This window comes from Podarcis gaigeae (assembly GCF_964106915.1).
Source record: "Podarcis gaigeae genome assembly, chromosome: 6".
NCBI classification, from domain to species: Eukaryota; Metazoa; Chordata; class Lepidosauria; order Squamata; family Lacertidae; genus Podarcis; species Podarcis gaigeae.
The window spans coordinates 49939638-49953532 of NC_139682.1; the positions used below are offsets into that span (position 1 = coordinate 49939638).

General features: G+C 43.4%; 1 protein-coding gene and 2 long non-coding RNA genes across 23 annotated transcripts in view; 1 reads left to right on the top strand and 2 right to left on the bottom strand.

Moving 5' to 3' along the window:
• The window catches only part of PTPRF (protein tyrosine phosphatase receptor type F), a 485633-nt gene that overhangs the window by 428654 nt on the left and 43084 nt on the right, over positions 1-13895 (top strand). For 11 of the 20 annotated variants that reach the window (XM_083742226.1, XM_083742229.1, XM_083742216.1 and 8 more), the window contains 5 exons: positions 4280-4306; positions 7194-7311; positions 9272-9850; positions 10478-10575; positions 12713-12966. In XM_083742226.1, coding sequence (XP_083598352.1) covers positions 4280-4306; positions 7194-7311; positions 9272-9850; positions 10478-10575; positions 12713-12966 — 1076 coding nt within the window. The remainder of the gene's footprint in view (positions 1-4279; positions 4307-7193; positions 7312-9271; positions 9851-10477; positions 10576-12712; positions 12967-13895) is intronic. The other 9 variants (XM_083742233.1, XM_083742219.1, XM_083742230.1 and 6 more) reach the window with 1 other exon arrangement.
• Positions 1-13895, bottom strand: part of LOC310846181 — a 394522-nt gene that overhangs the window by 311613 nt on the left and 69014 nt on the right. The window lies entirely within an intron of this gene.
• LOC310846184 lies at positions 1373-4270 on the bottom strand. Its single transcript, XR_014565188.1, has 3 exons — positions 3152-4270; positions 2502-2548; positions 1373-1916 (listed from the first exon to the last, which is right to left on the bottom strand). It is a non-coding gene; the product is annotated as an uncharacterized lncRNA (long non-coding RNA).

The window sequence follows — 13895 nt, forward strand, 5'->3', positions numbered from 1 at the left end:
AGACATTTGGCTGGAGCAGATTTCAGAGAGATGCTCCTTCTGTGGAGGTTCCTCTGATCTGTGAGGAGATTAGAGTCTGGTGAAGATGTCAGGGTAAACACTACATTTAAATAAACTGTTAAGATTGAATGGGTGCCACCAGGATGCTGGTCTGCTTCACATATTTCTGCTTTGCCCTTCAGGGAAATTGTGGAGTTCTCCTGCAGTTTGGAGCATTTTGCTCATTTGCACAGTCTGCTTTCACGGTCTGCTTATTGATATTGGCTTGGATGTCATATTTTCAATACATTTTATATATGCAAAATCTATCATCATTCTGGTATAATAATCATTGTTATCATTATCACCTCACTTTTCAGGAAACATTAGATGTAGCTTACAAAAATAAGTAGTAAAATAAAATACAATCTAAAAGAAATACATAAAATATTAAAAATAGCAGGAATAAAACATAGGAATTAAACAACAGCAGTCCATAAAGGCTCTAGAAGAAACAGATATTTCTTCCTTTATTTAAACAATTTATACCCCATTTTTAAGCTTCACAAAGGGCCCCCAGACATAATAAAAAATACAAGCACTGATGAATAATAAAACAGAATATAGAACAGCAAGGATAAAAACCCTCAAATCAAGCTAAAAGCTTGGTGAAGCAAAAAAAAAAAATATGTAACTCTCGAAAACTCCATTCAGGCTTCTTGGGGAAGGAATTGTACAGCTTGGGCACCACAACCAAGAAGCCCCTGTCCCAAAAAAGTCCTTAAAAAGCCAATGCAATTCTGGGCTGCATCAATAGGAGTATAGCATCTAGATCAAGGGAAGTAATAGTGCCACTGTATTCTGCTCTGGTCAGACCTCACTTGGAATACTGTGTCCAGTTCTGGGCACCACAGTTCAAGAAGGACACTGACAAACTGGAACGTGTCCGGAGGAGGGCAACCAAAATGGTCAAAGGCCTGGAAACGATGCCTTATGAGGAACGGCTAAGGGAGCTGGGCATGTTTAGCCTGGAGAAGAGGAGGTTACGGGGTGATATGATAGCCATGTTCAAATATATAAAAGGATGTCACATAGAGGAGGGAGAAAGGTTGCTTTCTGCTGCTCCAGAGAAGCGGACACGGAGCAATGGATCCAAACTACAAGAAAGAAGATTCCACCTAAACATTAGGAAGAACTTCCTGACAGTAAGAGCTGTTCGACAGTGGAATTTGCTGCCAAGGAGTGTGGTGGAGTCTCCTTCTTTGGAGGTCTTTAAGCAGAGGCTTGACAACCATATGTCAGGAGTGCTCTGATGGTGTTTCCTGCTTGGCAGGGGGTTGGACTTGATGGCCCTTGTGGTCTCTTCCAACTCTATGATTCTATGATTCATGTCCCAGTCAGTTGGATGTCCCCAAACAGCAGGATATGGAGCAGGGCTTTGAATGAAGAGTGTAGTGGGCCGGCAGCCCTTAGAAACAAAATATTGTGTGTGTGTGTTTTTCCTTTTTCAATAAAAGCTTAAAACGCTCGGAAGGCAGAAATCTCTTTCTAGTACCAAATTCTGTACAACTTCAAAGCAGGAGGGAAATCAATCGAATGCACACAGGCTTGGATATAGTCTACTGCTTTTGTTTATAATATTTCTAACCCACTCTTCATCACAATGGATCCCAGAATGGGGTGAAAACAAACATTCATATTGATAGAATACTTCTGAGCAGGCAGCTGAGAAATGTAATTATTAATTAGCTTGAGAGAAAGCAAGTTTAATACAGATATAGGAGCTCACATTCTGATATACACAGAGCAAGTTAAGGCACCTTTGCAGTCTCACCTGCAGATGGCTGAGCAAGAAACCAGCCTTTGATGTAGCACACTGTAACCTCATAGATTGCAACATTCTTGAGCAGTGATCAGCTGTGCATATTTTCATGTTCCTGTGAACAGACAGGATAGACGTTCATATCATTGTCTTGAATAATTGTGCCATTTCGTGTCTCGTTCATCCTAGGAGAATACCTTCTCCTTTGCACTGTTACGTGCTGTCAAAACTGTCATGCATGAACATTGTGATCAAGGATGTCTTCCCAACACCTTGCTCCCCCAGGAAGACCAGTTTGAATTTCTGTTGTTGGTTCCCAAACTCTTCTCCTGTAGACAAAGTGCCTAGCTCCAGTGTGGGCTGGAATTGAAACATACCACTGATTTTTCTGTTTGATATTCAGTGTGTGTTCTTCCCTATCTCCTCCTTTCTTTTATTAATTCTCCATCCTCTGAATCCCCCTTTGCATAGGTGTTGCCTAAGCATTTATAAAACATGGTTTGATTGTATTACTTTACTTGGGCCTGCGCCTCTGCTCTCACTGCTTGCCAGCCTTGTCTACATGTCACCCCTCCAAATCCCCAGCCCTCTTCCACTTTACACCTCAACCCCGCAAACCTCACCCAAAGCCTCTCCCCTTTACACTTCACCACTGGTAGGGTGAAATGAAGTAAATGAAGAGGAGAAAGTCTTTTCTCACCTTAGCACTCCTGCCCTGCTGCAAGTTTCCTTTTAATTGTCCCACCACTGTCACTCAGAGAGAGAAAAAGAAATTGCATTTTAAAATGCAGGCTTTTTCTCTCCTTCCCGCAGCAACAGCCTCCCAGCAGAACAGCAGGCAGGCAAGAGGGGAAGGCAGACCAGGCAAGCAGAATGGGTGGCCCAAGTGAGCCGCACAGCAGCAGAAAGGACAGAGTTGGACATTTGGCTCTGCTGCTGCTTCCTGCCTCATTGTCCTCCAATGCTGGACCAAAACTGTGGTTGCTGGGGAACTGTCCTGCCCTGCCCTGGCTGTTTCTCTGTGACTTGCCTGTCCACAACCCACACCACTTGCCTGGACTACCTGCCACCCGTGTCACTCACCTGCCTGTCTAGGCTGCCTGCCTGCTGTTCCGTCATCACTCTGCAGTTGGTCACACCAACTGCAGTGTGACAACATTATTACAATCTTAATACATAACAAGAAAAACTGAAGTTCATTAAAACACAATGACACACATTTTTAAAATGCCATTGTTGGGAATGGAAGTGGGCAGTGATTGAGATAGTGGCAGTACATTTTGTGAACTGGAGGAAGCAGAATTGAGGGGAGGGGGAGTTTCCAAAGCAGGGCTGTGGACATGTACAGACCTGCGGCTCTCTTGATTACTTCTATGGGACATCATGTCTTTGCAGCAGTTTCAGGTATTTCTTCCTACAACAGCTTTTGCTGCTGGCTGGTGCCTTAGTAACCGTGGATCTCACTTGTTTTGAAGAGCTTGCTTCTAGGTTTTGCTGCCAGTGAAAACATATGTGTCGCTGCCAAACTCATTTGCTACAGAGCAAGTTGCAGCAAAGAGCTCCTCTGTCCAGACAGTTCAGTAGTATGAGATCACTTGCCTGCCTGGGGTGGGGTGGATGCGAATCCTTGTGAGCCTTCCTTCAGAACCCAAGCATGTTGCTTTGGAAGGCAAAGAGATGAGTAAATGAGACGTGCACCATAAATCTGCTTGCTTTGTACGATGCACTTTAGGTAAATGCACTCTTTGCAAGAATTTAAGTAACTCTGCTTGATGCAAGAAACTTAGAAATTGATTACACTGATGATCATGCTGCTTCTCTGGCTGGTTTTTGAGGAAGCTTATCTCAGTATACAGGTATTGCTTATCTTAACAGGGAGGGTTACAGGAGTCTGAGAATTATGGTTGAAAGGGTTCAGCTGGTGGAGGGGGGGGGGCAAGTATTGCCCTGAAGCTTTGGTAGGTCATTTTTTCTGATTTGGTTTGAGTCTCTTGGCTTGTGCTGTCTCATCAGAGGCTCTGGAGCCCAGCCACAGCATTTCACGAAGACATTTCTATGTCCTATTTCCACTAGGATCATTCACTACAGGAGGAACATACTATTTTCACACGTGTTTCTGTTAATTCCTTTATTGCTAACAGTAGCAATATGCTGTTTCTAAAGCTGGTGTCCAGAGCTAGCATATGTACCTACATAATGTAACATATCAAACTCCCAGGTTAGTGTGTATAGGATTGCAGCCTTAGATAGTCTGCAGTTTGAAGAGGGGGGTTGTTTCTGTAGTTCTTGGGGGGGGGGGAGCGGAGAGAAAGAGAGTTACAATTCTTTGTGTGAGAGAGGTGTTTGTGGAAGAAAGCAGCAGATACACTTAGGGGTCCAGATAGTGCCAAATCTCGTGTGTGTGCTTGCATGTGTTAATAATCCATAGTTTGTCATCACAGTTCCCTTACTCTTTCCTCCTTCCTGTCCCCCTATCAGTTAAGGTTTAAAGACGCTATTGACCACGTAAGTACCATTTGTTAGAGTGTTTGCTTGGATCAGATGGGTCTGAGGATCATTTTGTGAAATCTGTGTGCATAGTGCTGTCAAAACACCCCTGTCAATCCTCAGATGGTTCTAGGGAGTTGCTCTGTGGAGCTTCCACCAGCCACAAATCCTGAGCAAATTGGCATTTAGATTGCTGCTAAATGCAGAAAAGCAATTGACATTTTTCATAATCTGTATTTCCAGCTTGTTGCAATGCAATTTCAGGCAGATGCGGGGGGAGCAGCCCACTTTCTACAGTCTTTGGTCCAGCTCGTTACATGGCAGAGTCAGATCTGTAATCTTTAAACCTCATTGATCCCAGTCGTGAAAAATACCCTGTTCTCTCAGCTGTGACCTTTGGTTGAAACAGAAGCTGTAATAAGAACACAATCACATTCAAACAGTTAAATTCAATTTTTCCAAGTAATTTTGAGATATAAATTTGGAGGAACAAGCTTGAAAATTACCTTTGGAGAAAGAGAGATTAAGTTACATACCCTGCTGTGGCTTCCCTCGTCTCTTAGCAGAAGGACTTTGCTTAGAAGGGGTTTGCAGCGACAGCCCTATGTATGGTATCTCTCATTCCACCTTCTTTCTTTCCTCTCTCCCCCTAACTTGCTTTGTTCTAGTGGCATGCTCTTCCCTGTGTGAGAATTACTCTCCTGTGTGGACTGTGGTGATGACTACTTCTTTTCGTAGCCTTTGTGTTGTGTGTTTGAGTATCTCCCTCTATATCAATTTATTGCCATTGATTGATTTTGCTCTCTCATACAACTCCAGGGGGAAAAGGAAATCTTACTTGAACTCTGATTTTGGTGTCATTCTGATTTCTGTTTGCTAATTTGGGTTTGCAAATGAAAGCAATGAAGGAATAATCTGGGTTAGGTGGCTGAATCCTGTAACTTACCTGGGCTGCCAGTGAGAAAAAGCCTATTCACATTTGTTTGTTTGTTTGTTTTATTCAAGTAATTAACAATTACATGACAGCCAAAAACAAAGCACCCTGACAAACCAAGGTTCTAGGAAGAGATTGTGCTCTATCTATCCATCACAATACAGATTTATTCCTGGTTATATCACATTTTTATTTTTGTGCATTAACAGTCATTCCTTCATGCATAGGGTTAATGGTTGAAATTCTACTAGAAAACTGCTAGAGGTTGTCTTTGAGCAGGTCTTTCTCTGTGGAGTCCTTCACAAGGGTCCATATTTGCTAATATAATGTAGAAGGTTTGAGAGAGCTGGAGTAAGCTTATGGTTACAAAGCCAAACCTGTCAAGTGATCCAGTGAGATAGTTCAAGGTCCTACTGCTACTTGCCCCTGCTGGTGTCTCTAGCCTGCACAGCTGGGGACAATACCATTGAGAAGGTAACAGATCCTGTGGCCTATAGATCCTGTGGCCTTTGTTTTGTGTAGAATTTTATGCTTGCTCTCTCACCTTACATTTTTCCTGATGTATGTAGCATGGGTAGTTTATTTTTAAGAAGCACGACTCTTGAATACTGTGGTTGGTGAGCATGTTATGGCAAGTGGCAGATCCACTAGCTATATTGCTGCTCATCCCAGGGCCTTCTGCTGGAAGAGACAAGTGAGTGGTCTGCTTCTGTTCTGTTATATGTACTGAAGTTAACACTTTAGCTGAGATGGAAGGGCTGCTACTTTCTTGTTACAATAGGTTTACAACCAGTCCTTTTCATCTTTTGCCCATGTATCTGTGGGGTAAATGGCAGCACTATGAACAGAGAAGACTGCTTCATGCCCTTATTACATGACTGTGTAGCAGTTTGCCCTGCCAGGTATAGCAAAAGAATGTGCTTGTTTGTGGCCTGTTGATATGAGGAAGCACTTTGTCTCCAATAAGCATCTCATGACAATTAAAAGTCAATATATGATGCTGCTGGAAGGTGCTGTTCATAAGTGAAAATAAGACACAGAACCTTGCCAGGCTCAGAGACTAAAAGACAAGACAACAAGGGAAGGCAAGTGGAGGGAAGTTTTAAATGTTTGATTTTTATATATGCTGTAGGCCGTTTAGAGATGGATGGGGTATTATTATTATTATTATTATTATTATTATTATTATTATTATTAGTCTGTCAGTACCAGAACAAAAAGAGATTAATTGTTAATAGACATTTACTTCCAGTTAGCACCAGCTTGATCTTCCCTTTCTGGCAGTCTTGCCGGGATGGAAATGGTGAAACTACTCAGTAGCCCTTGGTTGTCCTTTTACCAGTAACAAGTTCACTTGTGGTAGAAGTTGTGGGAAAGTTGTTCTTCCCTTCCCACTTCAGTTTGCTGTATTTTGTTGGGTCCCTGTTTCTTGCAGTGAACTTCCTTGGCTATCCAGAATTATATGCTGGGCAATTTGTCTAGAAATTGGGCTGCAACTAACGACTGCTGCAATTGCATTGGCAGTTGCAAGTGTTGAGTTTGACAAACTGCTCCAGACAAACCAACCCTTTCATCCCATGTTGGAAATAGGGGAAAATGTGTGGATTTGTTCATGTGATTTAGTGAAAATGGGTGCTTTCTGGCAAAGGGAGGTGCACAGGAAACACAACAAAAGTAGCCTATGACAAAACATACCCTGGCTTACTTCACAGAGGCCAGAAAATACTGGGTTGCATCAACTAACCTAGGAACATGTTTTCTCAATGCAACTTTCACTTGTCATCAGTGATGCGAGAGATGGAGGCCCTGTATCCAAAGTAATCTCATTAAAAAGTTAATATAACTTCAGGGTCAGTTTTCCGTCTTGTGTGTTTTGGAACTAAATGGGTCAAATATCCAAAGTAAAGAAATGCTCTTATATTCCTGCCTTCCTTAATTTGATAACGAGCTAAAAATGTCTGTTTCCCACAGGAAACCCTCATAGGAGGCCTTTTACCCGAAACAACCTATTCTATCAGCATCGCAGCCTACACCACCAAAGGGGATGGGGCCCGCAGCAGGGACAAGGTGGTTACTACAAGTGGAGCAGGTGAGCCAATAGTACTACAACACATCTTTGATGGGCAAATCTACTCTAATATTTTGAGCTCCAAAATCAAAGATGACAGAAATTTTAATCTTAAGAAGTGTTAGGAAGGTGAAAAAAGCACCTGTACCCTCGAACCCCTTGTTTTGCAGACTGAACTGCAGGTGATGGAGAAGCAAGCAGAAGAATGGAAATTTCCTTTCTTTAAGAACCGCTTCACACATTACAATTTTACTACAATGGAGATAATTTGCAGGCATTCTGGCATGCCGTGTTAACAGCAGTCAGTCAGATATCTCTGGGGAGCCACAAGCAGAGCAGGAGAACAATGACCATCTCCTGTTCATCCCAAGTATCTGACATTTGAAACTGTACCGCTTCTGCTCATAGTTACCATGGCTAATAGTTGCTGGGAAATGCCTCTGCCTTGAATTGGCAAAATACCATGACATTCACGTGGCAGCTTCATCACAGCTTAGTCAAATCAGCTCACCCCAAATCCAGAATACCACTATGCTATTGTGAATTTGCTCTGAGTGCCACAGTCTGGCACAGGATAATGGTTATCTTGGCACTGTGCTGATACTGAATAGTTTTGTTGTTGATGGATTTACACGTCAATCTCCCCTGATTTGGGGGAAGGATGTGTCTCTGTTGTGGGTGGAACGGAGATATGAAACCATCCATTTTATACAGCAGGTGTTAAGCTTTGAAGGGAGCAGCCCTTAATTTGTGCTACATATATGAGATTTGGAATCCTGTTGCTGCTCAGCCATCACATCAACATTCCTAGCAGGAACCAGTTCATCAGCTCAAACACAGCACATTTTGATTGCAAACAGCATGCTATGCTCTCAACAGCTCGCACAGGTGGTGAAATTATAAAGATTGCTATGAAAATTGCCTGCATCAAACTAGCGGAGATTCCAGTTTTGAGTCTGGGCTTCTCTGCAACATCTTATATTAAAGCCCTGATTTCTTATCTTATGGCATTACCTTTCACTTTCTTTATCATACTGTCCCAAATCTACTTTCTCTAGGCAAGATTCAAGGAGTGGTTGCGGAAGTATGATGAGATTTAAGAGTCAGATACAAGGAAGTTTTGAAGACAGTATCCATCACAGTGTTATTTTTCATTGCAATTTTGGAAATAGTTACATTTGGAATAATTTACACTATAGAAGTTAGGGATTAGCTGTTGAAATAATTTGCCCCAGGGTTTGGTTCCATCTGAATTTCAGTCCATCACCTACTGACATCCTGCATTATCAGTGTTTGCAAACTACAGGCACAAAGGGTTTCACAAAATATAGCAGCTGACAAAATTCCTTCAGAAGCTTGCACAAAGTGTGGCATTTGTGATAATCTTATTCTTCCCCATTCCTTTAAGATCCTATAGCTTCCACTATAGGGTTCTCAACTCCCCTCCCCCAAAGAAATCAGATCTTATGATCAAGTCAGGCACATTTTACAGACAAACATATAGATTAAGGATATTTGTGAAATGTAGCCATATAGAAATTAGTTTTTTTTCCATTATAAAATTTGGATTTTGTTTTGTTGCTGTTGTTTAATTGTGGAATTTGGAGGACCGGGAAGAGTAAACACTGATATGTTCAGAAATACAGTGCAGTTGTTTCTGGACTGAACCACTTCAAATTGCAAGTGGTTTGCCTTTTTGGACATTGCCCCTGTAAACTCCCTGCCTGTGGAAAGCATGCAAAGGAAAAGTCCTCTCCCAGATATGCTGCTTTTTTGTGTGCAGCTAATTTTAATGTGGGGAAGCATTCAAACATATTGATCTTTCATCTGTAATCTGACGCCAAATTGATAGGGAGTGCCGTGCTAGCTAATATTCCTTAGCAGGTAGATAAATTTCCTGAGTGAGCAACTCCGGCAGTGAAAAGGCCAGAACTTTGTCTCCCTCCCACTCATGGCATATCACCCTGTTTTTGTCCCACAGTCCCAGGCAAGCCTACCATGATGATCAGCACCACAGCCATGAATACAGCTCTGATCAATTGGCACCCACCTAAAGAGATGGTTGGGGAGCTGCTGGGCTACCAGCTGCAGTTCAAACATGCTGAGGAGGAGAAGATGAGGATTATGAACTTTGAGAAGAACGTGGATCACTTCACCGTGACTGACCTTTACAAGGGTGCCACCTACATCTTCAAGCTGGCTGCCAAGAATAGGGTTGGTCTTGGGGAGGAGTTTGAAAAAGAAATCACTACCGCAGAGGAAGCGCCAAGCGGTTTCCCCCAGAACCTGCACGTGGTGGGGCTGACCACCTCCACCACTAAAGTGACTTGGGAGCCTCCACTTCTGGCGGAGAGGAATGGGAAAATGACCAACTACACAGTTGTGTACAGAGACATTAACAGCCAGCAGAACCTGACCAATGTTACGAGGGAAACGAGCATCACTCTGACCAACCTCAAACCTGACACAACCTATGACATCAAAGTTAGAGCCCACACTAACAAGGGAGCTGGCCCTCTCAGCCCCAGCATTCAGTCTAGGACGATGCCAATGGAACAAGGTAAGCACTCCCCTGTGATCAGTTAATGAACCTCTATGGCAGAAAACAGGTCAGAGATGACGTGGTCAGTCTTACCTTCCTGAGCTTACAATTTTTTGAATGGGGGGGGAGCATAGAGGTTGCATGACTGCATTTGTTTTTTTCAAACACATACCCACCCCATTTTCTGTTTCCAGATAAGAATTGTTGCTTTGGTGCAAACTGAACAGGCAGCTTCTGTGAAGAAACAGTGCCTCATAGCTGCTACCTTTTGAAGATTGCTGTGTACACACTATACCTTTAAAGTACAATCGGAACACATTATTTTCCTCAAAGAATTCAGGGCACTGTAGTTCACCTCTTGCAGTGTTAAAAATCCTAGCAACCCATAACAAACTACAGGGCCCAGAGAGAGAATATACTTTGAACGTGCTTTAAATATATAGTGTGTACACAGTCTGTGACAAAGAGGGGAAGGTGGCAACACAGTTTGGTCAAAAAGCTTAAGTGTCCTAAGGTGCAAGAAGGCTTATTGAATCTACAGGAAAACACCCAATTTTGCTGCTACTGAGAAGAGTGGAAGGGAAAGGGTTAGTTGTCCAGGTTTGCCTCACGGGGGCCACTCAAAATGATTCTTTCTAATTGCAGTGTTCGCAAAGAACTTTCGTGTCAGTGCTGTGATGAAAACATCAGTGCTACTTAGCTGGGAGGTTCCAGACTCTTACAAATCTGCAGTTCCTTTCAAGGTAAGGGAATATGTCTGTCACATATGGGGACCCGATTAATGTGCAGTAAGGAAGAAATTAGAAAGTCTGTCTCAGGGACCTTCAGACCAAGAGTCTTGCTGTCATCAACCCAGTTATGTAAGCTGAGCAACCAAATCCAGAGAAACACCAGGGGGCTTGAGTCAGGATGTAAGAAGTGTGGACACCCCCTTGTCCTGGGTACCCTAGAGTCGTGACACTTATTTCCTTTAGTCTAGATCACCAAACATGGTAAATCAGCAAGTATGTCTTTAGAAATTAGTTAAAAACTGGTACATTTCCAGACAAAACCTCTTGATTCCTGTGCCGATTTTGGAGACTCATATATGCCCTTTAAATGTTACTCTAGCTGTATGGGAATTGGTTTCCCATGAATCCTGCATGGTGGAGTGAGGAATTCATTCTCAGCACTGGCACAATCTTCTGCTCAGAACAGACTACAATTAGGAGCCCAAACCCCCTGCATTCCAGGCAAAATGGTTTGGTCCTACTGCTGATCATGAAGCATTTTTGTTCAGAACATGGGCAGAATTACACTTAGGGCAGGATAGAGATACCTCTAGAACCCAACAGGGCCCCATAGTGTGCTGCTCTGCCTGTGGTCACTAGCAACATGACAGAGATAAGCAAGCACTTGTGACAGCAGGATAATTCTATGCGGGGAATTTGTTCATAAAAGGCTAGTTCTTTGGACTCATTCCTAATGCTGTATGGGCAGAGCTGCCTTGGAACCATCATCAAAACGGTTGCACAGTGTGGGCTTCAAAACGTAGTTGCCAGATTTTGCTGACGTAAGCAGAGAGTTGACAGCAGTTGCTGCCATGGGTTTGCCATGATGAGGCACAGGAGCAGATGGTGTTAGCGGCTCACTAGCTGAGGAGCAGCCATGCAAACGCAACGGGTGTAAATGAGCTTTCTTCTTCCTGTAGACAGTATTAGATGTCCAGGCCATGCACAAGTGCCAACAGAGTAGCTGGCCCAGGAGCAGCTGGCCCAGGAGCAGCAGCAACTTTGCAAACAGGACACTCCCCCACCCACCTGTGCTGAGCTGCTTAATTCAAGTGTACAGGATGCCAGGCCAAAGCCTAATAATCTAACGAGCACCGCTGATAAGTCTCCATGGGAACAATTAGCATTATCTACACTTGATAAACAGTCTCGCACTAAATCTACATCCCAAAGGGTGTCCTCTTTCTCTTTAACAGATTTAATTAAGGCAGATATTGTTATGATTTGTGAACACTGAGGCGCAGGCTAAATATCATGGTATTTTTTATTGGGAATGAACTGAGACCTCTGAAATTCCTTCACTGAAGAATCAACAACAGGGCTTTCAGTTCTCCTCAGAGAAGAGTCGTTGCTTCATCTGGTCCAGGAGATAAAACTCCCTGCAAAGAGATGATTGGTCCTGTGAAGTGAGTGAGAAGTGATGTTATGGTGAGATTCCTGCTGCAATCAGAACCTGACACTGTCCCTGATCTAAGAGAGCTGCTTCCCTGCCTGTGTTTGATGCTAGAAATGGATTTTAAATGAACGCTGTTTTGGGGAATGAGAACTGATCATGAGACATTTTCATGAGGGCATAGGCAGAATGTTTTCAGACTAGTAGCCCTGGCTTCCACCTCCTAATATTGTACCTTGACAGATTTTTAGTAACAGATTCATCATGCAGACTACTTTAGCTTCTCTGACACAGTAACTTACACCATTGTTGCCTAACTCCAGAAGGCCCAGCAAGTGAGGAAGAGCCAAGCAGCCATCTCTACCCTAGATAACCGTACCACCGCACTCCTTACTCCCGAATGGACGACAGAAAAAGTTGCAATAGTTATGGGAGCTAGGGACCTTATCTTTCTTCCTACCCACATGTGCAGACCAACAGAGCTGGGAGAAGGCAGCACTAACTCTTATTTCTACATGGGGGTTCATGATCTCTCAGATGTGGTATAGTCACGCTTATCAACAGGTCAGCTTGTTTGGTACCTTGCACAGTGGGAGCGTTGCCCCCCAAAAAAAGAAAAAAAAAGACCCACGCCAGGAAGAGGAGTTTTGGAAAGAACTTCATCCAACCCTTTCCCTATCAGTTTGGGCTGAATCAACTGTTTCCCTCTGCTTACAGATTCTGTACAATGGCCAGACTGTGGAGGTGGATGGCCACTCCATGAGGAAGCTGATTAATAACCTGCAGCCAGACACAAATTATTCCTTTGCGCTCACAAACCGGGGAAGTAGCGCAGGAGCCTTGCAGCACCGAGTCTTCATCCGCACAGCACCTGATGTCATCCAGAGCAAGCCCATTTCCACATACAAATATATCCATAATGGGCAGTTCACTCTGACTCTCCCCAAAGTGCAGACCTCTGTGCCAGTCAGGTACATTTCTACTTTATTTTATTTTTTAATTTTTGATGCTACCATAGGAGAACATGGTGTTGTATAGTTGGGGAAGGGTCTCCTGAGTCTCTGCAGAGTCTTGGTACTTTTGCAGAGGTAATAAGGGTGGTAATATAGGGAACTGTATTGGATTTTATAAATCATGATAATGGTGTAAATCCACCTACAACATGTTAAAAATGCTTCCCAATAGCAAGAGGTTACCAAAAATATGAGAGCACTCTGTGCAGCAGCCTTACCTGATCTGATGTTTTGAACTACAACTCCCAGCTGGCATGGTCGATGGACAAGGGTATCAGAGCTGTAGCCCAAAACATCTGGAAGGCACTAGGTTGAGCAAGGGTGATGTGCTGGATTTGATCAGGGTTCTGGATCTGGGCTACCATTTTTATGTATTATAACCTGCTCCTCTCAGTCACCTATCATTATATGAAAAATAGGGAGCCATAATCCCCATCATTCATCTGAAAGGGCCCAGGGTGTACTTTCCACACTGCTGCACAGTTACTTTAAATCAGTGTTTCCCAACCTTGTGCCTCCAGATGTTTTTGGCCTACAACTCCCATCATCCCTGACCACTGGTCTTGCTAGCTAGGGATGATGGGAGTTGTAGGCCAAAAACATCTGGAGGCACAAGGTTGGGAAACACTGCTTTAAATAATGTATGTAAATCCTAATAGGAGGCTTGTGGAAGTCTCATTTGTGTTTTTGATCTCCCACCACTGAAAAAGGAACCAGATTATCTAGCTGTGCTTTCCCAGCTTCCAACACTATCACTTAGAAGCTGGCCTAGTGACTTTCATTAACCTAATCATAGGCGCCGACTCCATGGGGCCTGAGGGGGCCCGAGCCCCCTCAAAAATTCGTTTGGGGGGGCTCTGGCCCCCCCAATAATTTAAGAAAATTAT